Source organism: Cygnus atratus, chromosome 19, assembly GCF_013377495.2.
Source record: "Cygnus atratus isolate AKBS03 ecotype Queensland, Australia chromosome 19, CAtr_DNAZoo_HiC_assembly, whole genome shotgun sequence".
NCBI lineage: Eukaryota > Metazoa > Chordata > Aves > Anseriformes > Anatidae > Cygnus > Cygnus atratus.
In genome coordinates, this window is record NC_066380.1 from 6561616 (window position 1) to 6587844 (window position 26229).

A 26229-nucleotide genomic window follows, 5' to 3' on the forward strand; every position below is an offset into this window, starting at 1 on the left:
GTTATAGTTAGTGCTAGTGTCATCTTAGTGTACTCCATGTAAAGATGAGATCAGGGAAATGATTCTAGAGGGAAAAGGATTTAAAAAAAAAAAAGATCAGAACCTAGAGTTCATATGTGAAATTGGTAGCCAAGGGAGAAGTATCCAGACCTGGCACCAGTCTATCTACAAGAAAACATTCATAACTTAAGTGGAAAGGGCATCAGTGCCAAGGTGGGAGTTTCTAGAGGAATTTCTCCTCTTTACAAATTTTTTTTTACCAAACTTCAAAGTGATCTGAACAGAAGAAATACATCTAGCCAGTACCCATCTGAATAAGTTTATTCAGAAAGCATGTTTGTAACAGGACTAAGTCACCTCTGCAGCAGACTGCAGAGCTTCTTCAACAGCTTCTTCTCCTTCACAGCTATGGAGAAGAACACTTAATAAATATTTATTCCATTTATAATGTTCTGCATTAAATCACGTGTTCTGCATTAAATCACAACCCTGCCCCCTTAGTTATTATGATACAGATCATGAGTAGCCTGAGCAGGCATAACCACTGCACCAGGCTGGTCTTCCTTCAAGGAATATACAGCATTTTACACAGATACATTATATACACAACCCTATGCAGCCAGGAGCTTGAGAGCCCCTATCACTCATGTTGTGCCATTAACAGACAACAATAGGGCCAATTAAGTGAAAGGAAGTCAAAAAACAGCTTCCACCTTCCTCTGGTGCATTCATAGGAAAACATATTGTTCCACGTACGCTTCTAGTTGTATATGGAAAAATCAAAATGAACCATTTAAAAAAAAAATAAAGCCTTAACCTACTTTTGGCGTTAGAAAAAAAACTTTTGTTATATTAGTAAAGCTCAACTAACTCAGACACCAGTAAAAACAGGCTGGTGTTGACCAGGCAAGAAATGATGCTGCATTTGTGTGCTTGCACCTCTCATCTTGACAGCTCAGGGTGCTCCTTCAGGAACTAGCCCAGGTTAGTACTTCAGGACTGCACAGCTGTGAAATTCAGGTCCTCTTACCAACCTTAAAACTTCATTGCTGAGTCTGTAACCGTATTAAGAACAGGCAGTTTGTATCTGAAAGATTTAGTTGTAAGGTATCTGTATGAGGGTTTGTACACCTAAGGGCTTGGCTTTGCTGCCACTTCGGGGACCTCTGTTCACAGCATGTGTTCCCCTTAGAATTAGGCCTCTTGCTTCAAGGCATTGTCAGGTACCACCCCCTCTTAGGTGGGTAGATTACAACATCCTTTGCCACTGCTTAATGCATTTCTTACCAAAATGGGAGAAGAAATTTAAGTGAGAGAGAACCATACCCTCCTAGAGTCCAGAAATTCAAAACAAAGCATGTTTATTAAGTGGTTTCCTTTTACTTATTTCTCCCATTTTTTTTTAAAAATAAATAAAACCTTCAGACACATACAAGTGAAACACGTCAGCCTTCAAAGTGCAGTTACATTTCCACCCCACTCCCAATAATCACATAAAGCTTTGTCAAGTAACCGAAAAGACTCAAAAGGCAACCCTCAGCCCCTTCCCCTAGCGATGAGAATAAATGGGTCTGTAGTGCTGCCTAGCTAGCCAGAAGCCTGGAACTTTTGGCTGTTCAAGACTGACGAGGCTGGTTTCAGATAGAGTTGCAAGAGGCAGGCTGCTGTGGAAAACGGGAAATAAAGATACATGGTGTGAAACAAAAGCAACCTGGTTAGAATCCAAAGAGTTTCTGTTACCAGAGGATGTTAGTTACTGGGGGAGCCTTGGAAGGAACTAGGCAGGTTACGGTCATGAATGCTGGATAAGAGCTTCTGCTCAGTCACTGCTGTGAAGCTGGGTGCTGGCAGCGGAGTCCTGGGCAGGGATACAGGACAAAGGCGCAAGTAATTTTGCCGGAAGTCATGGAGTCCCTTCCCCCAACCCACACTGGGCCCAGGTGATGTGCTGGCACCCGCTGCCTCCCCCTAATTCGAGCCAGCCTGTACTCCAAGCATACCACAGAACAGAAGGAAGATGAGGTCTGATGCTCAAGTTCCATCTGATGCAATCCCTCTTTCCTGCTGTCTTTAGAGCAGAGCTCTGTTCTGCCCAAGGGCACTGAGCAGCGGTATGGGCACATACAAGTCGGTTTAGTCCTTGCAGGCTCATAGAAAATTGCTGTAAGAATTGTTGCCACTTAAACCACCATGATTTTGACCTCATCGTTCTCATCGGCGCGGTAGAAGAATGGAATGCAGGGGTTTTCCAGCAAGGAGCCCACCCTCTCCTGAGGGTTCTGGATTTCTCTGAGAAGCTGCATTATTTGCTTTGCTGTGGGGTCGTCTTGGCTTGGCTGAGCAGCTTTAGTGTCAATAGGGGAGAAACTGGATTGGTGAAGAGCAGCAGCCTCTTGTTCTGCTTCGTCTGATAAATTCACTTCTCGTAACCCTGTAAGGCACACAAGACAAGGCAGGCAGGTAACTCCTCCCATCCATGCACAACAGCAAGACCTTGGGTTAATCCATTTTATGTAACTTGTTCTGGCTACAGCTTACCTTCTCCATCGGTAGCATTCAGTTCGATGCGCCTCTCCACTGGAAGTACACTTTCGTTCTGGCCTGCTAGCAGCTCTGGGTTTTGAGCAGCTGCTACATACTTGCTGTACCATTCATTCCTTTCCCTGACCAGGCGCATCACTAAATCCTGCAGTTCCAGTAATTTCACCTGTACCAAAGTAAAGGAAAACCTATGAAGTATGCACATCCCCGTGGCCACAAACTTCTCTGTAGTTTGTTGTCCTGCCTCTGTCACAAAATCAGCAACTTCATCATTAAAGCTAGCTGAACGACAGCTCGTGAAGGCTTATAGTATGTGGGTGCTCCCCAGGCCTGCCTACCATTGTATGCCCTGCCTGGAGTAGTACTACAGAAAAGATTTCTTGCCTTCATCTCTTCCTTATCTTGAGCCAACCTGCTGATGTACTCTTCTTTCTCCTGGTGCCGCTGTTTGAGGATAGCCCTTTGACTCTGGTATAATGCAATATACTCCCCTGGAACACAAGAGAAACATAAGGAACAAGCATTAACAGGATTAGGGCATAAACCTTACCATGAGCACAGAGCTATGTTGCATGAGGATCCAGCAAATCCAGCCCTGGAGTGGAAGTTTAGCCTAGCTAAGCAGCAGTAGGAGACTTGGACTGCTTGGTATTTGGGAGGCTCCAGCTCCAAAAGCTAGTCCCCAAATAACACACTGAGTGAGCTCTAGCTTGTGTTGTTTGTGTTGCCTAAACATACCAATGGTGTCTGTTTCCCCAGACAGCTGTATGCAGCGATGTTCTAACTCTTCTAGCCGTTCCTTCAGATCAGCTTTCTCACGCATCAGATCTGTGAAACGGGACTGAACACAAAAAATGGTATTAATTTCAGCTGCTCACGTATAGGAAATAGCCATGTTAAAGACACCCTTCATTCACAATGGTCTGAACCTAGGAACAACTCTTGCTGCCTTTACAACTACTCTCTGATTTGGTGGTAAAAAGGAACTGAGAGCTAGAGAAGGGGTCTGCATTTTGGGGAACAGAAGATGGAACAAAGTGCCTTTTAGCCTTCTCACTGCTGGGATAGCACAACTCCATTCATACTCAGCTCCAAGACTGCACCTCCCGGCAGGGTGAAGATAGTCTGTTTTTCACTTATTTATTTAGTAAGTGAATGTTAGGCCCTTACAGTCTTTGGGGTAGTGTAGGGGGGAGTTACTGCTGCAGGCTTCCCTGTGATGAGACAAGCAGCAATAGGCTTTTTAGAAAGTAGCTTATTATTACAGGACAGCTGCAACATATTCCCCTACAATTTGCGTGTACGACAAGGGTCTGACGCTGGCTGGAAGTCCAGCTGGGTGGGGTAGTGGGGCTGAAAGAAAATGAGATCCTTTGCTTACCTGTAGTTTCTCCATGGCAGTTTTCAAAGCCTCGTGAACCTCCACTGGAACAGTATCCATGGTGGAATCTGGAAGGGACACGTGTAACTTACACATCCCCCTTGGTCACCATGCATCCATAAAACCTCTAGGTCTGTTTCACAGACGCCAAGGCCAGCTGGCTGGGGCACGCCTCAATATTCACACCGTCTCCAAACTGCACGAAACCTTACCTCCACTCAGCACATTATGTTGCTGCTCCTGCCGAAGAGCTGCTATTTGCTGCAAGAGGCTTCTGCACTGCTGTTTCTGAGCAGCCAGTTGCTGCCTCATATCTTCTCGCTCCTTTTCCACTTGAGACATGGCAGACATCAAGAAAGCAACCTAAGATGAATTCCCAAGTATGCACATGAGTGTTTCTCCTGCGTGAAGTGTGATCAATTATACATCACAGGGCAAACAAAATAAGACAATTTACCCTATGTTATTTATGGGTAGGAAATCCTACCCTGGGATTACACCAACAGCAACTACTGCATGTCTTCTCGTTCCCAAGTAGTACAAATCATTTCTTCTCTGCAGATTAAACTTGAACTCCCATGATAACTGTTTGATCACAGTGTTTTCCAATCACGACCGTACTTAGAGAAAAATCTAATAGATGTTCGACACTATTTCCAAATTGCCTTCCAAACTAAGGAGAACATTAGCATCACAATAATTAGAGTGACTGCCAGCTGAATTGTCTTCATAATTAAATAAAGCCACTGCTGGACTTCCAGCCTGTCTTTCAAGGATGTTGCACAAGTCTTGGTTCTTAGCTGCTGTGCACAAGGGACTATTAACATTTCCCTCACTATTGTGCCTCAGTAGGTAGGGATCACAGCTGATAAACAGCTTATGTGATGCACACGGTGGAACCGCTCTGCAGTTTAATCTACCTCCTTTTCTAGACATTTGTTCCCAACTGAAAACAAAAGCTTTTCTACACATTAAGACCCACCATTTCTTCATGGCTTTCAAACTTCTCTGGGATCACTAATGAAGGTTTTTGGATTTCTTCAGTCATTGCTTCGCTTTCAACTCCATCTCCTGTAAAAGAGGGAAAGTGAACAGAGAGATAATGCCCCAGAGAGCCCAGCTCTACCTCCTCCCTGGAGACCAGCCGCAGCTACTCACCTTCTAGTCTGTGCAACATCTTGTCATCCAGCTCTGCTGCTAACTGACTGATCTGAGCTTGCAGCTCTTTGTTTTCCTTAGCTACAGCTTCCAGACTTTCCTACAAGAGAGAAGCAGAAAATCACAGGAGTTCTACACCTAAAACCCGCACAAACCAGACTGTAAACAGTCACTACATTTTGAGGCAGCAGCATCACACACACACACGAGGCAAGCAGTGCTTCTGCTCCAGACATCATTTCTGCTCCAGTCCTCCCACTTGCCCCTTTGCACTGTTACCTTGGTCTGCTGCAGTTCCTTCAGGTGCATTTCCACTGTCACCTTCCCCTGAACTTCCTCATGCTGCAGCCGATCCATAAGCTGTGTCTGAAGCAAGTACTGTTTGTGCAGCTCCTCCTTCTCAGCAGCCACTTGCTGGTATGCCACAGTATACTGTTGTAAGTGGCTGTAGTATTGGTCCCGCTGCTCCTGCAGAGCCTGAGCCTCCTGTGTTTTCAGTTCCAGCTAACATAAGACAAAACCACCAGATCAAACCATTTTGTCAGAAAAAGATGATCCATGTGGCATGATCCAAACTGTCAATGTTGCCCCAAAACCACCAACCAGGCAGGCAGCCGCCATCTGCCCCCACATGCTGGTCCCCCACATCAGACAGCAGATGATGTGGGAAGGCTCCCAGCTTGATCATTACAATACCAATTTCCATTTTTCCATCAAAGTTTGGTGAATTGCCAGCTCTTCTTTGCATAAACTGCTACACACCTGTCCTGCCGCTGTTACTTACTGTCTCTTTGAGCTCCCCCAGGTTCTCCTGCAGCTGCCCAAGCTTCTTGGCCAACTCCTTCTTTACATGTTGCTCTGACTGTAGGGCACTTGTAACCTCCATGTTTTCGTTTGTCTGCAAGAATCCAGTACCACTGTATAAGGAAATTGCCCCAATCCCATAAGCATATTTTCTTATAAACTAAAGCAATAAACCACGTTCATTCCTGATACAAAAGGGTGCCATGCCTTGTGTTAATCTGAGGTGTAAGTAAGGGCCATAAATTGACTGTTCAGGGCAGTAAATAACTTCTTTTAAAAAAAGGAAAAAAAAAGGTTCAGAAGACAGGAGCAAGGAAAGAGCCAGGGGAATCAGTGCTGGGACAGTGCCAAGAGGAGGCCTGGCACATCACACAGCCTGTCAGCTCCAAAGCAGATGGGTGACGTGAATATCCCAAATAAAGCAATAGACATTCAAAAACAAGACGAGAAGTTCAGAAAGGACTAAAGAAAAAACAGTGACCAGGCCGTCTGTCAGTGTGCCAGGGCCCCAGAGGAGAAGCTGTTACATTGAAAGAAACAAGCAAGAGTAACGATTCAGCTCCAGGACAGAATCGATGACAGCAGCAGGACAGAAGACTGCTGAGAATTTCTTCCTCACAGGCAAATACAGGGAACAGAAGTCAGGTGTCTTCAAGGGTAAAAAGACTGGAAGAATATTCCAGGAAAAGAAACAGCCTGACTGCCAGTGGAGGAGAAGGTAAAGGGAACTGCTTTGGACAGAGATACTTGTTTGTTTGCCAGAGCACCTGGAAGAGGACCAAAGACAGATAATGCTTCTGACAGTTTTTTGTGTTTTTTTTTTTTCTTTATACACATCTGTGCAAAAGGATTGCACCAGTGTGGGAAACAGTGGGAAAAGAAGCATGAAAGAGACATACCAGTCTGACAAACCCATTCTGCAGTTCGGCCAGCTGTTCCTTCAGCTCCCGATTTTGGCTCAGTGCCCTGCTGATTGTGGCCTTGTCACTCTGCATGTTCTCCAGGATCTGCTGTCTGTCCACAGACTCCTCGTTGTAGCGCTGCACGGCCTTCTCGAGCTCCAGCAGCCGCTCCTCCTGCTCCCGGTTGAGGTGGCTCAGTTGCTCGTTGTCCCGGACCTGGGCCTGGTATTGCCCATGCAGTTCCTCCTTCTCCTGCTGCAGCCGCTGGATCTCTTCCTGCAGACTCAACTCAGCTTCTGTAGGCCCTGCTGGTGAGGAAGGCTCAATATCCATGGGTTTTACTGCTAAGGAAGCGGAAATAAAAACAGATCAGTCAGAGAGATGGATTGCTTGTGTAATACACATCAGAGCTACACAAAGCATACCCCAACGTGTGGTATTGACTCAGAAGGTATAACCAGCCACAGTATCTAGAGAAGCTGGGCATTGAGAGTAACAAAGGAGCAAACTACCCGAAAACCAAGCACAACACCCTGCTGCGTACTGCCCTCTCCCTCACAGCCCTAGCAAGAGCATCCCACCTGCCCAATCTCCTGGGCCAGAGGGGCTGACAGTACAGCCAGACAGATACTAAAGACATAAACCTTCTGCTGATCAATTACTTGAGGTAGTTCAATTGTTCTCTGCTAGGATGAAAGGTCTCTTAGGATTACCACTCTTTCAGCCACCTTCACGATTTCAGAGCATCAGACCTACTTGTATACGCAGAATTTCTGGCACAGCGGGGACAGAGTTAACCTGCCAGTACTCTGTGATACGAAGTCCCACTCTGGAAGCCCTACCTGATTTGCTTAACAGCTCTGTAACATTGGCTTCTAGCTCTCGAATTTGGGCCATATGCTTCTCCTTCTCCTCTGCCATTGTGTGGACCTGCAAGGCCACACAAGTGAAGGTTAAAACAACACGCGTGGTGCACTTACTCCTGTGTTCACCAAAAGCAGCTGTGATACTGCCCGTGAGGTTACCTGCTCAGCGAGCTGCTGTACTCGCTGCTGCCAAATGCTCCCCTCTTCCTTCAGTTTCTCTACATACTGATCTCTTTCTGTCTGGAGCTGGTGAAGCGACTCCGAGAGCTGTTCAAAACAGAACACAAAGAAAATTGTATCAGCTGAATAAATTAAATGGCTGACTGCGTGAAGGATAAAGCTTGAGAAAAACAGCATTAACACAAAGCTCAGGCTGCATTCTTCTGCCACACAAATTTCTTTACAGAAGTCAGGATTCGGATCATCAATGTACTTAATACAACACCTTACCTGAGCAATCTGGGTTTCCAGGCTTGCCCTCTCCTCCAGTGCCATCTGCAACTGCTGGTTTACATCCAGATTCCCTGACTGATTAGAAAACTGCCCACAAAAAAATCAAGAAATTATGGCAAAATGTTAGTATCCAATTTCTGTGTAGCCTCTCCCCTGATTTTAACCATCCACGTGATCCATGTTACAACCCTCTATAGCTCTTTAAAATTCTCCAACTCATACTGAAGTTCACTGAACAACAAAGTAGTGATTAAAATCAAAAAGCTTAGATTTTAGCCCGGTACAACAAGCTAAACTGGGCAGTTCCTCCCTAACAATTTTATATTTACTATATTTTTAATTAAGAAAATGGGCTTTAGTCAAATCACTTGGCTCAGAAACCTCATGCATTTCAAGAGTCTGTACTACACAGACCGGTCAGATGGTGTAAAAACTTGTGACCTTAAAAGTTGTCAAACATGCCAGGAATTTAAAGCCAGTGCCTGGAACATGTCAGTGGACTAAGCAGCAAGGCTGGTTCAGTTAAGACACAATACTTTCCCCAGAAGAGTAGCAACTGGCTTTATTTCAAGGGTAATTTAAGCCACTGCCTAAAACCAAAAACAACAAATCACCAAACAATAAAAAAGAGCAGTTTCTTCCATGGTGGGCTCACCTTAACACCAAGCTTGCTGTCTGAACTGTTAACAGCTGACTTCACACATTCCCTTTCTAACTAGCTTGCTCATCTTAACTTCACTGAGCTGACCTTTGAGCTGCCATTGTTCAATTCACCTGCTTCTGTAAGGATAGGTACAAAACCCACTCTTACTCAGCTGGCTTCTCAATGACACTGCACAACAGCCGGGTAACCAAAAGGCTGAACAGTGACAAGAAAAGTCACTGCATCGGCACACTTGGTATGTTCAGTCACCCTCTCATACGGTATACTTTTTTTTTTTTTTTAGCAGACCAGTGTTACAATGACTTTCAGTCTACTGCTCTAACTCCTTAGAGTATTGCCTTTCTATTCTCAGGGGCCTCACTGAAAACCTGTTCCTAAGAGGACGTCTTGATGAGATGATTTTATGCCTGGCTTTAGAAACAACAGTTCAGTCTTGCCTTCACTCTTAGGAGCGAAGCCTTACAACGATCAGTGCGATCTACCCTCACATGCCAGCAGTAGTATGGTTACCTGCTGAATCATCAGCTCAGCCATTTCCAGTTTCTTATGCAAGTCCTCCATATCCAACTTCATAGCTGAGTTCTCAGAAACCAGGGAGCGGAGTTTCTCTGACAGTTCCGAGTTTTGCTGCTTTATTTCCTCACTGCCCTTGCTGAAACAAACACACAAAAAATTAAAGTGGCAACACTGTATTGTCTATGGGTTTGCAGACACCCATGTCATAAATTTACAATCTGGTTCTTCACAGCAGCTGGAGTCATAGAAACGTTTGGAAGAGACCTCTGGAGGTCGTCTTGTCCAAAATCCCACTCAAAGTGGGACCAGCCTAACACCAGCTCTGGTCAGTCACAGCTCTGTATAGTTGCTGTGAACACTTCCAAGGATGAAGATTCCACAGCTTCCCTGGGCTATGTGTAGTACAGCACTGGAACACGTCCAGTGACTTTTATTACTATTATTTTTACATTGAATATCCAGCCTTCCAAGGCACCTCCTGTGGTCAGTGCCCCTTGCTAAGTTTTGTGGCTCTACTGAGAAGAGGAGCGTTACTCTGGAGTAACATGCAGAACAGGCTTACCTGTGTTTGTACAGTTCTAGTTTCAGGTTGTCTCGCTCCTTCACTAACTCTTTATTATGCTGGAGAAAAAGCAAATGATTGATTTATCTAAGTCAAGTGAACAAACAGATAACATAAAATGTTCAAAGATTACCACATTTTACCTTTAACAGATCAGCTAATGCAGAAAAGGTCACAACTTTGGCAAAACCCTCAGGACAGGTTTGCTCAGAACCTCATCTATAGCTACAGCAGGCTGGCTAGTGCTGTACTCATCAGCCCATCAGACTGCACGAAGGATGAATATGCCAGGAATTCATCTGCTTGGTCTTTTCAAGTGCTATGCTACTAACTGGTCATGAGGTTATTTCTGCAAACTTCTGGATTAGTATCAATACTGAAGTGTCTGTTTGACGGAGACCCTCCTGGGATGAGGTCTCAGTGACACTTCTGTTGTGTGGAGCTGGCAGAACTGATGTAGTAAGGTGCCAGATCTGAAGACAGCAACTGGACCATGTAATTAGTGGTCACAGAAACCTGAAAAGTTTGCCTCAATCTTGGAGAATACAGGGTTTTACAAGGTTAATAAACAATTAACAGGGTTAATTTCTACCTCCTCTCTAAGTAGTTACTACAGACTTCGCAGTAGTGTAGTGACAAGCAAATAGCCAAACACAGAGCTGCTGGTTAAGCATAAACAGAGGTGACTCTTACCTTCTCTGACTGTTTTTTGCTGCATAGAGATGGAGGACAAAGTGCGTTCTAGCTCTGATACCCTCTGGCGAGATGACTGTAAACGAGCAGCAAGGTCTTCAGCTTCTCCTGAGCAAGTCAGAGCAGAGTCAGTTGAGACAAGACCACAAAGGGATTTTTGGAGCAGGCTGAACAGCACTTTCTACTTTGTTAACAAGCTCTTAAACACTTCAGAGAGGGCAGCACAGCACAGAGCTCTGTAAATCAGTAGACCTGGTTCTACTCCTGGCTATACAGGTCATTCACCAGCAACCTGGGGCAGTAAAGCTCTCTGTAACTACCTTCCTCAATTTTAGAGGGAGATGATGAAACTTCCTTTGCAGAACAATAGGCAGTATGTTTATTTTTCTACTAGAGTAAATTGCTGAAATTTAGGTGAGAATGAAAGCCTCGGGTAAAACCTACACTAACATGACAGCTGTGTGGGAGGGATGGTGGAGAAAAGGGAACAAAGTTTTAAAAGAATCTGAAGAAAGTGAGAAAAGAACTGTCTGGGGTAGTCACCAGGCCCAAACAGGGCTGACAGGGCTGTAATGATGCACAAAAGAACCTCAACTGCCATGGGATTACCATGCTCCAGTTTGGGGGCAGATATGATGACAGAAGCAGTGATGGTGCCAAGAATTGCTCATTAAGGAGTCAATGAGCATGGTGAGCTGGCTGCCAGCAACTATCATGCCTGTGACTTGAAATCCACAGTTTAGCCAACAGCTTGAGCTGGAGTTTTTGGAGTCCTTTACCTGATTTCTGCCGTGCAGCTTGTTGAGTATGTCCAAGGGCTGTCTGCAACTCAGACTTCTCAGAAACCAGAATTCCAATAGTCTGGATATGAACCTTTGGGGGGAAAAAATGAGCTCAGTGCAAAAAATCTTTGCTTGTAACTGCAACATCACTGTTACCACAAAAGGATAATTTAGTAAAGGTAAAGAACTCTTGCAATTAAGTACAGACTGGCTAACTGGCTCTCCCAGTTTTCCTGAAAGAATGCAGAAGCCAAGCGACATTACTGTAATGGAAGCTCTGTCTTACCTGTAGCTGTTCCCTCAGTGCTGCTTGCTCTTTAGAAAACTTCTGTTCAAACTCCTTCTTTTCCTGTACAAACAAATGATCCCTGTTCAGCACAAAATTCTAAATAGTTAACCCTTTTTGTTTTATGTCAAACTAAAAAAGCAGTGATTCATCGGTAGTCCTTCCAGCTTTTAACCAGTACCACTATTTTTAAAAGACATTCTTCAGTCTTCCATTATTTGAACTACTTCTTAGTTTATCCATCCCAGAATAGCAACAATAGGTTCCTTATGCTGGCATAAATGTGCCAGTGTTTGGAATACAAAGTACCAACAAGGCCTTAAACTGCACTCTGCTGCTTCCATTGCAGTCCTTTCCAACCTAAATGATTCTGTGTTCTATAAGACAAGATCACGCAGGCCTGTGCCAAAGTCCACTACGCTTTCTGCTCCTCAGAGAAAGAGATATCTACTTCTGTATCTATCCAAAAATAGGACACACTTTACCTTCTCCAGCTGATTCATTGCTTCTTGGTTCTGTTGTTTCTACGGAAGAAAACGGATGCACCAGCATTAAGAGCGAGTACTCTCAACTGCTGAAACACATTTCCACTTTAATGAAGTAGGACACATGCCCAATTAATGCAAACAATTTCCATTATCCTTTTCTGTAGAAGACTAAGAAGTTTGTCTTATCTATTAGAAATAATAGATTTGGGGCTCCCTTCACTGATACAGAGTCACAGAATACACCAGGTATGTTTTTTGTTGCTCAGTACATTACCAAAGTTGTTCCCAAATACCACTAACGCAACCCCTATCTGAGCATCCAACTTCAGTTAAACTTGCACCCCACATCTCTGAAATTAATTATAATCCTGATTTATTAGGATAACGACCAAAACACATTCAAAAAAGAAAAAAAGATACAGCATAGTGTTTTAATTCAGACAAGACCTTAGACTTCTGCGGATTCGTGTGGGGTGGAGTGTTTGCTATTTGCTGCTGGTGTCCCCATGGCAGTTTCTCTCAGTAACTACATAAATATTACTTTTTCCCCTTCCCAAAGGATGGACATTGCTCAATTTTTACTGCCACTATTTCAAGCACATTTTGAAACATGACTACAGAGGGAAGAGTGATGGATTACAGGTTTTGATTCTAGGAAAGCCAGTGCAAAACATAACTAGGAAAAGCAAAGACAAGACCGCAAATGCAGCAAAGACCCTATATAATTCCAGGCAAGACCGTGTTTCATATGCCTGTCGGAAAGCAGGCAAACAAGGAGAATCCTGGGCGGGCAATACCCCTACCAGGTACCTCTGCAGCCCAGCTAAAAGACAAAAAGGAACAGAATGGAACCACAGTAACTCAAAACCAAAAATAACACAAGAGGGGTTGTGGGGTACACTGGGAAATGCTGAACTTTGGAAAAGGAGTACTGTGAGAGGAACAAAACGAGGAAAAGTACTTCAAACCAAGAAAGGCTCTTTTCAGACGGAAACAAGTTCACTTAGCTACATTTCATACGGTGTTAAAGCTGAAGGCTGAAAAGCAGCAGCAGGAATCCATGCAAGCCACAGGACAAAGCAGTTCATTCATAGTGCCAAGAGAAGCTGAGGATATGATCAGAAACCAGCGCCAGGCTCTCTCTTAGACCTATTGCTCCCACTCTGCTGGTATATTTAGAACAGCATCACCACCTGCCGAAATAGGTTTTCACAGTGCTGCTGGCACTAGAATTCTGTATTTCAGGGATTCAGACCAGGACCAGAAATAGCTGTTTTATCAGGATGCTTATCATCCAGGGAAAGTATGATGAGATCAACAGAGCACATTTAAGTGGAAACAACAAAACTGTGTTTCTTGTTCCTCAGATGAGCCAATACATGTACAAGTGGCCTTAGACTTTGATCTGAACAGGTTTTCCACACAGCCCATTTTGTTCCACACAAAGTGCTCTATAAGCAGCCTTCCTTGTGGCACTATAGGAGAACCCATAACCTCGCAGACACCCAGAGAGCATGGAGGAGCAGCAGAGACAATATCAAACTGGTTGGTTGGATTGTTTCTTACCAATTCCTCTATCTTTGTAATGAGCTGTTTGTTAGTTAGATTGCTGGAATCTAGGGCTACTGCCAGCTCCTGGTAACGTGTCTGATGGGCACATGCAGAGAGGAGAAAAAGGGAGGGGCAGAAAAGGAGGGGGGGAGGAAAAAAAGCAATAATTAAAAAGAAGAGAAAAATAAACCATTATCACAGTTTGATAAAAATCAGATTCTCCAAACAAATCTACTGTTTCAATAAGAGTAGCTGGGGCATCATTGTATTTTATCAATTGCTGCTAAGGCTTCTTTTTGACATAAAAGTCCACCAAAACTAAGGACTAGAGCTGCACGAAGACCAGATTATCCCCAGTCCCCAAACGGGAAATACCTCAGATACCTGCCTCCTCCTGCTGACCACAACTACCTGATTACAGAGGAAGGCAATGCTGGACAGCGAGGTATGTGAACTGTATATTCAATTGGGTCTCGTTAACACTGCTGTAAGCACAGAGTCCCAAGTCAGTCATCAAGACTAGCAAATAAAAATAAACAAATAAATAAAAATTAAAAAAAAAAAAACGGACTGAGAACAACTTACTTCCATTTCCTTAATATTTGTGGAAGAAATAGCACTTTCCCCATTCACGTATGATGTAGACTAGAAGAAAAAAAGCCAAGTAAGTCAGTTTTATTCCCCCAGGCAACAAATCATTATCAAGTAAGAACTGACTATCATAATACTTCTTAGAGCACCTTTCACTTCAAAGTACCACAGCCAGCCAGAAGAGTATTTTTTTCTGTGTCTAAGGATAGATGCAGACTCCCCCCGGTGACAAGCTGATATGAATTATGCAGATTGACTTCAGATTCTTTGCCACTAAATCAAGAATACATCTTTCCATGAATACATGCTGTTCATTCATCCCACTCTGCTCCTCTTCCTACTGCTGAAATTTTACATTCCTAAAACTGGAGGTTTTGCTTCTCAGTGCTTAAATATCTTATTGTTCAGTAGGATGGCTGTAGACATCTCCAAGACTGAAGAGCGTTTTCTTGAACTGGCTGCTTAAAGCTCCACATCAGACACTAAGAAAATTATTAGGACAAATGGACCAAAACGAGGCCATACCTGAGAAACCAGGCCATTGAGTTGTTCAGACAACTGGCGGAGACTTTCTGTTGACGAGAGAGACCTAGGAACAAAGAATGGCCTCGTGATGAAAATTTCTCCCAAAGAACTGCCCCAATCAGTACAGCAGTGGGGAGTAATAAAACTTGAATTTGTTGGACACTTGGGGATCCTTTTGCAAAGCTGTTTAATAAACGTACACTCACCTGTTCTCATCCAAAGCATTTTTATGATCCTCAGCTTCATGAATCTGTGGATTGAAACAAAAATTACAAGCCTGTAAAAAAAGATAGGAGTGACATTTGCGAGTGCGTCACTAAGACTTGACTACGTGTGGGCTCAGGTTGCACAGTACCTGTAATTACTGCTCCCCAAAGATAAACCTAAAACCACCAACTCAGTTCCTAGCTTGCACATAATTTCTGAGTGTTGAGAGCCCGGGTTTTATGGAATGAAGAGTTAAGTGTTACTGGCTTTGTGTTTGCTGTTACAATTATCAGGATAATCGATGCTGCTTTGCTGGAAAAACTTCATCTGTGTCTTTAAGTAGTGAAAGGAAGTGCAGACTGCTCCAACTGGAGACCTATATTATTAGGAGAGCTTTCTGCTCATTAAATAGGAGAAAAGGGGAAGAGAACGGCAGCTTTGGAAGAAGCAGGGGCACGTGCATGCTCGTGCCCTCCACTCTCTCAGACAGATGATGTGAAGAATGCAGTATTTTTAACAGGAGACGATCTGAGCTAGTCATCTTGTCGTTACAAAGATTGTCTTTCTCAGCAAAAACGTGGCATTGCTAACCAGTATGGCAATATTTGGGATGAGTCACAAACCTGTGTCAGCTGCATGCTCCCGGGAGCAGGCAGAACAGAACCACAACTAGGTAGACTGTTGCTGTTAGATAGCACAGGGACATCGGCAGCAAGCTGTTCAGCGTTACGAGTGGCAACATCACTGTCAAAGTATGCCTGTCACAAAACACATCACAGGAATTACAGCCGACATGCGAAACTAAAGGGCCGCACACGAACACATCGCCTTGTGATAAGGTCTTGGAAAAACAGACAACAGATGCGAACGATCATTTAGAAACATGTGGAAGGGGATCTGCGCCCACCCCAGAGCAAACAGGTGACTGCATCAACCCACAGACATCATCCCAGTCCCACGTCCTGCTAGACCCAGCCTGAAGAACTGGTGTCCTGTAATCAAACTCGCTTCTCTAACATGGGGCAATAATATCACCTGACTCTAAACTCACACACTAGATTTTCTGCAAAGGATTTGTCTAAAAGCGAGCAAGGACAAAGCCGGATGGGAGTCACTGCTCTGAAATGCACTGCCTTCGGGATGTCTCTGGGAAGACTGCTCACCGTAGGCACGCTGAGATGGGAAAGGGCAGGCTAGTGAAACAGGCTACCTGCAAACTGGGTCAGCCAAACTCAGCTGCTCCATCCCGAACTCAGTGATGTTTGTGGCAAGCCATGAACCACCAGCTTAGAAACGGGACATTTGTGAACAGGCCAAACCCAGCATTGCTGGGAGCAGGTGCCCCTGGCCCTAGCTGGAGCTATGAATCCCGTGACTACAAGAATCTGAATCGAAAATGGCCCCAAACTATTTCTGGACAGCGATGCAAGTTCTCATCAGGTGTTCGTGGGAGGATGAACAGTATCTGATGACACCTCTGCCAGGCCCCAGTGAACTGGACAAACCTTGTACAGCACCAGAGAGCTGTAAAGACCCCAAGCAGCACTCTGCTGTTTTATGGTAGTTGCTTTTATTTCATCATCCAGCTCTGGTAAGCCATAATTTAACGACACTGTGAAGCAAGTGAGAATCTTTCACCAGTTAACCCCACTAATACATTGCAGCTCCCTGCAACTCCATCTGAAAGACTTCCCTTTTGCTTCAGTCGCTTCCTTCTTGGCAGCCCTCAGGAAACAAGAACTCCCTTTCTCTCTCAGCGTTCCCTATTCACCTGCTCAGCACTCCATTCATGACTCAAGCAGCCAGGAGGTGACAGTAACAGCGAAGACAGATTTAATGAAAGCAACAAGCAGGAAAACTGCAGAGGGAAACAAATGGAATCGGCTTGATTTCTTTTTAGCAGGACAGACACTTGCACTCTCAAGGAGCAATCTATGTCAGGCGCTTAAAGGAAAGTCAGGAATTCCCTTACTTCTTCCAGCTACGGGTTACTTCGCCTCTGTTTGTTCAGGCACTCACCAGGATAGAGCATCAGATGGACAGGATACATCTTAAAAACGTTTCCTCAGTTTTTTGATTGGGACTTTTCTTTGCTTAACACTTCAAGATGCGAAAACAGGTAACATGCCTTACCCACAGAATGCCTTCCTTCTGCCTCCAAAAGAAAGAGCTTTGAAGTAAGTAAATTAAAGGAAAAAAAATGAACTGCATAATTTGTTGGAGACGGAAAGGTTTGGGAGCAAACTACTTTCCTGGAAATTATGCTTTGTGAGGTTCAAATAACGTAGAATAAGAAGCTGGTAATTTTGCTCAGCCTGGCCTATAGTAGGATCCATTTGTTTTCACACAAAGGCTCCTATTTTGTTGGGTTTTCTGTGTTTCACAGCCAAGAAAGCTGAAGTGGGTGAAGTGGGAGGGGTCTGCCACCCATCAGGCACCAATGGCAGCAGTAGTTCAGATGCTAACGATCAGCTTTTCTGCCCTATTAGCATCAGCTGAGGCTCTGAACAGCATTTTCCTGACAGCAACTGGAAAGAGAAATCTTTCTCCCATTACAGATTGCAATTAAAGATTAGTTTTCAAGATATCCTTAATACCCCAGACACAATAACCCACAAATTGTGCGACAGCCAGTCGGATCAAAATGCATCTCTCTGGGCTACGGGAGCAGAGAAAAATAATGAAAAAACGAGGACGAATAGAAGCAATAAATTTTCCATTTTCAGAACAGAACTGAAACTGTAGACGCAGGTAAGCCTTCCCTGCGGGACGAGATGCCACCTCAGCAGCAGCACTGCACCACCCGTCTTCACCCCGGCCTCCAAGGTGAACGGTCTCTGAGATCTAACTTACACTGAGCTGGGGAGTTTAACTGAGAACAGTCCCTTTGGCAAGAGTAAATCATCAGCATGTTTTCTGACACTACTCGGGCACAGCCAGGACCCACAAACCTTCCGGTAAGTCTTTGTGTCACTTAAGCTCAACAGATACACAACCTACACACCTAAGGTCCGGGTGGAGGAGCTTTCACTCTGCAGCAGCTGTCCTGCCCAACAGCAGAATCCACACACAAAAAAGGAGAAAATGGATACAACGGTAATTCAGAGTGTACTCCATCCTATCTTGCAGGTTCCACTGCATCTACCTGATGCCCCCCTGATTCACTTAGTTGTATTTATTGGTGGAAAGGCTTGGATACAAAGTAAAAAAAGCCCTTGTTAAAGGGGTTACTTTGTGACAACTAGACTTGAAAAAATGGTAGATAAATAAGCTACCAAAATGATGCAAGGGAAAATGAAAAGCAGAACTTTGGTACAACAAAACAGAAAAAAAATTCTTTACTTTCCTTAGTTTCTATCATAATTTGAGCTTTCTTTAATTAAACTGTCTGAAATATTTTTTTTAAAGGTGGTTTGCTTACATTTGCTCCTGAGCACATGTAGATTGCTTGCTGGAGTACTTCCTGCCCTTTCTTCTTCAGTAGCTAAGGAAGACGCTAAAGCCTGTAAATGCCTGACTTGAAATACCTGACTTCCTGCCTAAACATATTTAAAGCCGTGGTACTTGCCAGACTGTACATCACCTGTGCAAGTTTCATCACCTGTCATAAAATGGGTTGGCTGGAATAACTACATAGCTTGTTCAGGGCAGCTGCTTGACGAGACACGAGCAGAAACATGCCCTTCAGCAGCAAGGCACTAGAGTAAATAAAGCAATGACACACAGAACAGCAGAAATGCAGACTAAAAAGACACTACCTCTTCTTGGCGCGGTGTTCCTCAGCAGTTAATTTATTGCTTCACCCCAGATTCCTTTTTCCTTACAGCTCAACTGTCTCAAGGACAAGCATTTGACAAGGTTCACTTTTGCACGTGTTAGGTTTGACAGAAACCAGGAGAAAACAAGCACTTACGAGCAATGTTAACAAACAGCTCCATGTTAATAAAAACAGCAACAAAACTCAAGCAACTGACAGCAAATATGCCAGAACAAGGCTCCATCCGAAAATCAAGGTCAGTTTAAACAGAACCCGAAGCATGCAGTGGGGATAGCAAGTCACTGAGAGGGACACGAGCACTGCCTCACCTTCCTCTTGTCCAATGAGGGTATGGCTACCCCATTGGAGCGGTTAAGGTCTGACACCAGCACCTTCAGAATGTTCTGAATCTAAAGGAGGCGAAAGAAAAGTGGAAAGAGAAACGGCTCAGAAAAGGACAGGGAGAAAAATGTCAATCAAAGGCAGCCAAAGAAACTGGCATCCTCCAGCTCCGTAGGAGCCTCAAAGCACACCTCAAAGCAGCACCTCTGGACATACCCAGGGTTGCACTACAGCATTCTATGATCAAACACCGCCTCGTCACGTAGCCTGACTGTAGCATGCACCTTTCACGAGTTTTAGCTGCTAACCACTGTAGCACACTTCATACGCTGCTAACACAGGCACACGAGCCATTAATATTACACTGGCATAACCCTCTTTCAGCTGTGGTTATGCTGTTTGGGAAGCCAAAGAACAAGGCGGAGGCAAATTATTTGGGAGAAGGAATGAGACGCTCACGTTCTCTGGAGACTGTCTGTCATCATTTGTGGGAGTCTCGGGCCTACTTCCTTCTTTACTTTTTCGTTTTTTCTTGGCTCCCGCAGTTGCTCCAGGGCTATTCTTCTGCTGATATTCCTTCAGCTGCGAAAAAAAAAAAAAATCTGAAGTCCAAACAGAATATCTCTTTTATGAGTATAATGTCGACAACAAGAAAAAATGGGTAAAAATAAAGCGTAAGGACAAGAGAAACTGTCTTGAAAGAGTTCACCCTCTGAAAAAAAAATACCAAAATAATTCAGAGATGCATGAAAGTGAGAACTAGCATGATGAGTTTATGACAAGAGACTCAGGGTTGTAAATATACAACTTTTGTAAATAACTAATGAAGTTCCTGGGAAACAAAGAATTTGATACCCTTTGCTGTAATTGAAAGGAGATGAAAAAATATTTTTAAGTCTATAACTAGCACCAAGGAAAAAAAAATAAACAGCAGTTAATCCTAAATGCCAAGTGGAAAAACAGTCTGAGAGGAAGGGCTTCCATTCTGGGAAAGAAAAATTACAATCTTCATAGATAACGCAGTGATACAGACACTGGCCTAAGCGTGAACTAAGGGGATGAGCAACCTGCAATTGATTTTAAAATAATATCCATTTCACCTCAGCCAGGCTGATAAGCTCGAAGCTGAACCCTGCCAAGTCTTGTGGTGTTCTGGTGGAGCACCGAGCCCGCAGCCCGAGCACTCCCAGGTGGGTATGTCCGGCACTGCCTGCAGCAGCCCCCTGCCAGGCAGCCCAAACCCCTCCGTTTCGTCCAGACACCGCAGCTGGCAGCTGCTGCCACCCACCCGGCCAGGCGGCCAGGGCCGTGTTTCAAAGCCAAGGTGGCAAAAATAAAATAAGAGGGATCCCATTTATTCGGAGGATTTCAAAATGGAAGCCTGAGCCGCTCCAGGACACTTTCCCAGCCGCTTGACTTTGACACAGGCACGCAAAGCCGCCGGGACGGACGGGGCTGGGCTGCCCCGCGGGGACGGAGAAAAAAATAAAAGAAAAAAAAATGAAAAAATAAAAATAAAAAAGGGAAAAAAAGGAGAAGGAAAGGGACAAACAAACACAGAACCCGGGCGGGCGGGCAGCACTGGCCCAGGCCCGGCCTCACCGGGGCCGCCTCCCCCGGGCTGGGGAAGGCCCGGCCGCAGCGCCCGGCACCCGGGGACACCCGGGGACACCCGGGGGGCTCCCACCGGGGCACGGCGGAGCGGAGCGGCCCCCCCGATGCCCCTCGCCCCTCACCGCAGGAGGCCAGGCCCGGCGGCTCCGCTCCTCACGGGGCGCCGGGGCCCGAGCAGCCCAGCGGCTCCGCTCCGCTCCCGTCCCGTCCCGTCCCGTCCCCCCTTCCCTCACCTTCTTCTTGGCCGCCGCCAGCTTGCTCTGCCTGCTGCCGTCCGCCATGTCCGCCCCGCGCCCGGGCCACGTCAGCCGCCGAGGGGAGCGGCGGAGGCGGCCGCCAGGCTCCGCCCTGGCCCGGCCCGAGCACAGCGCCCGCCCCGCCGGGTCCCTCCCGGCCCCGGTCCCCTCCCGGTCCCCTCCCGGTCCCGGTTTGTCGCCCCCCAGCCGTCCCTCCTGCCCCTAATGGAGCCGAGCTCGGGTGGGGACCGGGCTGCCCGGAGCCTGCGGGCTGGCAACGCTGCCCCCGGCCTCTGCCGGGCACCTGCGGCCGCCCCCCGTGGCTCCCCAGCTCCCGTGGGTCGCTTCGCTGCCTGGGCGCTGCCGTAGAAGCCGCGGCTCGCCCGGGCTGTGTTTCGATGCTGTGCGGTTGTGGTCTCGCACCCTTGGGCCTTCCAAGTGGGGCAAGAGCAGAGCGTGGCTCTGAGAAGGGTCCGGCTCCAGCTGCGCCTGGCAGTGCGCAGGGGGCAGCCAGCGTTCACCTGAGGGCTAGGAGGGCTGTGGGAAGAAGGCTGTGTGCTCGCTGAGGACTGGACACCAGCTTTATTCCCTTCTGCACCCCCCCAGTGGCATGCACCTGATGGCAGCTGGGATGGCCAGGCATGGCTTGGGGTGCCAAGCCTGTCGGTTCCAGGCACAGCGCAGGGGCTCAATCCCGTCGTTTCCAGCCCTGTTCCTCGCTTCGGCTCTGCCCCAGCCGGTGGCTGCTTGGGGTCCCCGGGGGAGCACCCGGGGGGCTCTGAGGGACACTGCGGTGTCCAGTTGGTGATCATGGTGGCGGGGTGCTGGCTGCTCCTTCCTTCACAAGGGCAGCAGCGCAGGGCCCCCAGAGCTCCTGCTGAGAGCCCCTGGGCAGCCACAGCGCCAGGGTGGAGGTGGCTGAGGGGCTTTCAGGCGTTTCTGAAAGCACTGGGTGCCAGTGTTAATTGGGATAATTACGCTGTGCCTCACCTAAATGCCACCTCTAGTCACACGCAGATACCTTTACTGTGCCCCACCTAAACGCCATCTCTAGTTACACACGGATACATTATTGTGCCACCTAAACACCGCCTCTAACTACGCACAGATACATTTATTCTCAAGCCAGGGCCGCAGCCGGGCCCTGTCAGCCCTCGCGGCGCCGAGAACTACCCGCCCCAGCGTGCCCCGCGCCGGGGGCCGCCTACAATTCCCATCGTGCTCAGCGCCGTACGGACTACAGCTCCCAGCGCGCCCCGCGGCCCCGGTGGTGCCGCCGCCGGTACGGGCGGGCAGCGGCGGCCCTGGCGGAGGGGGTACCGGAGAGCTCGGGGCGCAGCGCGCCGCCGCCCCGGAGGTAGGAGCCGGGTCTCGCTGCCCCCTTCTCCCCCTCCCTCCTTCCCCACCCGGCCTTGACAGCCGCCATTTGCTTTGCAGGCCCCCCGGCGGCCCCCGGCGGAGCGGCGGCGGCGGCTTCAAGTCCCCGGTGAGTCCCCGGGGCCGGGCCGCGGCCTTCGGCTGGGCGCTGCCAGCCCCGCCCGGAGCAGGCCGGCACCTCACAAACCCCCGAGGGTCCTGGACACGGGCGCCCTGCCGCCGTTGCCGGGGGCACACGGTGGGTGTTGAGCCCAGGCCCCTCGGGAGCAGCGCGGGGTGCTGTAACGCGTCTGTGTCTGTGTGTGTGTCCGTCTGTGTCCGTATGTGTGTGTCTGTGTCCGTGTGTGTGTGTCTGTGCGTCTGTCTGTGTCCGTGTGTGTGCCCCCAGGTCCCGGCCCCAGCCTCCTGCCGCCCTCCCGGGGCCAGCGGAGAAGCCCTGCGCCGTGAGATCGAGGAGCTGCGACAGAAGGAGCTCGCTCTGGACCAGGAAATTGCACAGCTCTTGTCCGAGTACGTCCTTGGGAGTGCGATGTCGCCGCTGTTTTGGGTTTGAAGCATGGTGTGGTCCGGTAATTAGAGGCAAAGGGGGTCTGTGGTGGTGCCGTTCTTGTCCCGGTGCTGCTCAGTGTTGGTTACAGCATTGGTTTGAATTGCAGGCCTGTTAAAGACAAAAGGGGATTCTTTATGTTCGCTTGGTAAAGGAAAACGAATTCTGCTTAGAGCTTGGGTAAGGAAATTTAGCTTTGCCTCGGATATTGTTGAGGGAATTATGTGTAAATTGGAACAGAATAATTTTAATGGTCGTGGTACCACAGGATGTCATGCCACCAGAAGTGCTTGTTCACGTGGGACTTAAAACTGAGATCATGCCTTGTATGGCCTGCCACATCAGGTCCTGGATAAGTTTCCTTTGTTTTTCCATCTCGGAGCAATGTTCGCTTATTTCATGTATAAAGTGACTGGGTTAAAGCTTAGTACTCAAGAAACAGAGGCTCCAGGCAAGCAAATGGCTTGTTTATTTTTTTAACTTATTCTCAAGGATAAACGTTTTTTTTCCCTGCTGACAAATTAGAGACCCCCGTAAACTGAGTTCACCACAGCTTACTCCTGTTTCTGCTCGATTCTGAGAATTAGGTTGGATTTGTTTTGTTTTGTTTGAGAAGTTTTGATACAGAAGCACCCTTAAAATGAGGATCCGTGCATTTGTAGATTTCATGTTTGACTTTCAGCAACTGTGCTTTCTGCCTTCAGATTCCGCTTTTGATGCACCAGGTGCGGATATCTCAGATATCCTCATGTGTTTGTTCAGCAGTGGCGGCGTTTACCATGCGGCAGCAGCAATCCCTCTGTGTCATTTTTGATCTTTCTGGCTTTGTTACAGAGGCTACAGCCTGGAGGAGTTGGAGAAACACATCGCTCTGCTCCATGAGTATAATGATATTAAAGATGCTGGACAGATGCTGCTGGGCAGGCTGGGTAAGGAAGGGAGGGCTATTGAAGAACTCCTTACTAAGTCTTTTTAAATAAGCAGATGCTGTGACAGGAAGGCAGAGCTTGTGTTAAAGATTCTTCAATTTTAGGCTGATGTTAACAAAGCACTTGTGCAAGCACAAATGCTACTCTTGTTATTTTCTTGGAATGTTCTTAGAACTGATTCAAATTAGAACTTAGAATATATGAAATAATTGGCATCTAGAGGTATTTTAGTCCATGCATGGATTACTGATATTTGGTAACTCTTGCTAACTTCCGTTGGCTTCGTTGTTCATATGCTTTAAAAAAAATAGTGGGGCAAGCAGGGGGCGTAGCTACAAAATCTTTAATTGGTTTCTTAGCTATGGGAGGTTCTATGATTTGCTCTTTATTTAATGAAATCAATGGTATTCATTTCTTTTCTAGCTGTTATCCGAGGAGTTACTACAAAGCAGCTGTACCCCGAGTATGATCTGGAGCTCAGTGACTAGCACTGAACCTAAAGACTGCCATATCCTGCAAAGAGGACTGAGTTGTGCTGTCATTCCTGTTTAGAACCAGCACAAGGTTGCCTCAGATGTGTGTATGTAAAATTTCAGGAGAGCTGTTAACAGCCTTGTTCTAAGAGGCTTTGGAATGCCAAATTATTAATCTATCAGCTGGTTCCTGCTTGTGGAAAGGAGCCTTGGAGATGTGGACTTTGGATAAATTCGGTTTTGTATGCTACCCGATCAACACTATTTTTATTTTTTTATTGGAAATGTAATTCAAGGTTGATGCTAAGACTGTTCCCATCGAGCCTTTGTTTCTCTTCAACATCCAGGGTCTATTTGGATATGCTAATCTGCAGGTGGAAGCAGCTACTGCTGAATGGATAGGGGAAGTGAGGGCACACAAATGTGCGATGTAATAGTTTTCCTGAAGGAAAAGAGAAACCCTTAGAAATATGGAGGACAGAAGGCTGAAGTTTGGTTTTGTTTTGCTTTTTAGGATTGGATTTGGAGAAGTTTGAGTGTTTTGTATTTTTGCACTTAACCGCTCAGGTATCTAGAGATTTTTTTATCATTTCTATAGTAAAATGTGAAGTTGTATTGAACTATCCAGTCTGAATAAAGCAGCTGTCACATCTCTCAGTAATTCACTTTAAGAGCCTGGGAAACATGAAATGAACTTGGGAACAAATTCTGAAAAAATGCTCCAAGACAACTTTGAGATCTATTATTCAAATCTTTTCTGAGGACTCTTAGTGGAGACAGCGTGACAGTAACGGGCAGGGGCAGAATTCCCTTAACTCACCTCTAAAAGCAGAGTCACTGCGCAAGGGAGCGGTGTCCTAAACGCAAAATTGTGTTGAGAACGTGCGTGTTTCAGTGTCAGGTGCTAGGACTGAGGGTGACTGTACAGCCTAAATTTGGCCACTTCGTGCAGTTCTAGGAGCACTGGTGCAGCTGTAGCCGTGCCGGCGTTCTGCCAGCTCCGAAGCTCACGCTTCTGCAGTGACGGTTTACGCTTCAGTTAGCACAAGACAGCCGTCAGTGGAAGGTGTCCTGATCTCAGTCCATTGTCCACGACGGATGAATGCGCACAGACCCAAGCAGCTAAGAGCAAACTGCCCTTGGCGAGTCTGCAGCAGGCACAGGAACGTGCCACGTGGCGGCAGCTGTGCTCCACGGCTGCCTTGGCTGCGAGCTGCAGCGCAGGGAGACCCAGAACAATGGGAAGATTCCAGGTTTTGAGTTAATGACTTCAGGGATGCTTCAGGCCTGGACTCTGCTACTTAGATGCTTCCCCACAGCCCCTCTTAGTGCTCCTCCCAGAGTTGCTCCTTATACTTTACGGGCTACCTCGAGGACAAAAATATGCTCGCCTTTACCCAAACCCAGCAGAGGAACAAATACCTTCTATTGCTTCCTAAGGTTTATAAATCTCCAGAAATTAGCAAGTCTGTAGTTTAGATATGTAGCTGGGAAAATACCACATGTTGTAGCAGCAAGTATATCTTAAGAATTTTCATTTAAATTTATAAAGTTTATTTCTGCTAGGTCCAGTCGATATATAATGAGCTAATAGAGAACAACTGGTATTACAGAACTTAGCTTCATGGAAGAGCAGTACATGCTGTCTGCAGGCAGCTGCTAAAGGGCAGGATACCACAGACCCCTGAATACCTTTGGTACTTAAAAAAAAAAAACTACTTTTTTTAATGATTCTGTGTGCTTTGTAAGTACTACACCCTGTAACAGTCACTTTCCCCTTGGGTCACTTTCAGTTTTAGTTCTTATGTTTAAATCATCTTTGTATCAGTCCTCTACAAGCCTCTTTCCCCACCACACACGCCTAGTCTGTGTTGTAACCGTTTCCCTGTGTTGCTTCAAGTAAGCTGTGTTTTCTCCTGCACTGCCGCCTTCTAATCTGATTTTGGGCTCTTGTGTGTCTGAAAGTGGGGCTAATGGAAGGAAA

At 46.4% G+C, this 26229-nt stretch overlaps 2 protein-coding genes across 2 annotated transcripts; one reads left to right on the forward strand and one right to left on the reverse strand.

Annotated features, from left to right (window-relative positions):
• Positions 1-303: 303 nt before the first annotated feature.
• GOLGA2 (golgin A2) lies at positions 304-21027 on the reverse strand. The gene is made up of 28 exons (XM_035555047.1): positions 20917-21027; positions 19529-19651; positions 19057-19137; positions 15594-15728; positions 14970-15013; positions 14764-14827; positions 14233-14292; positions 13663-13743; positions 12094-12132; positions 11609-11671; positions 11320-11413; positions 10551-10648; positions 9848-9906; positions 9280-9421; positions 8103-8192; positions 7812-7919; positions 7629-7716; positions 6784-7127; positions 5865-5978; positions 5360-5584; positions 5081-5180; positions 4905-4993; positions 4135-4285; positions 3923-3990; positions 3280-3382; positions 2926-3032; positions 2539-2707; positions 304-2431 (listed from the first exon to the last, which is right to left on the reverse strand). Exons 1-28 carry the CDS (start codon positions 20962-20964, stop codon positions 2181-2183), a joined length of 3138 nt encoding a protein of 1045 aa, XP_035410940.1. The 5' UTR covers positions 20965-21027; the 3' UTR covers positions 304-2180.
• SWI5 (SWI5 homologous recombination repair protein) lies at positions 20963-24902 on the forward strand. The gene is made up of 6 exons (XM_035555372.2): positions 20963-21066; positions 22028-22276; positions 22357-22405; positions 22685-22806; positions 23678-23772; positions 24196-24902. The coding sequence occupies exons 1-6, from the start codon at positions 20963-20965 to the stop codon at positions 24258-24260; spliced, it is 684 nt and encodes a 227-aa protein (XP_035411265.1). The 3' UTR covers positions 24261-24902.
• The last annotated feature ends 1327 nt before the right edge of the window (positions 24903-26229 follow it).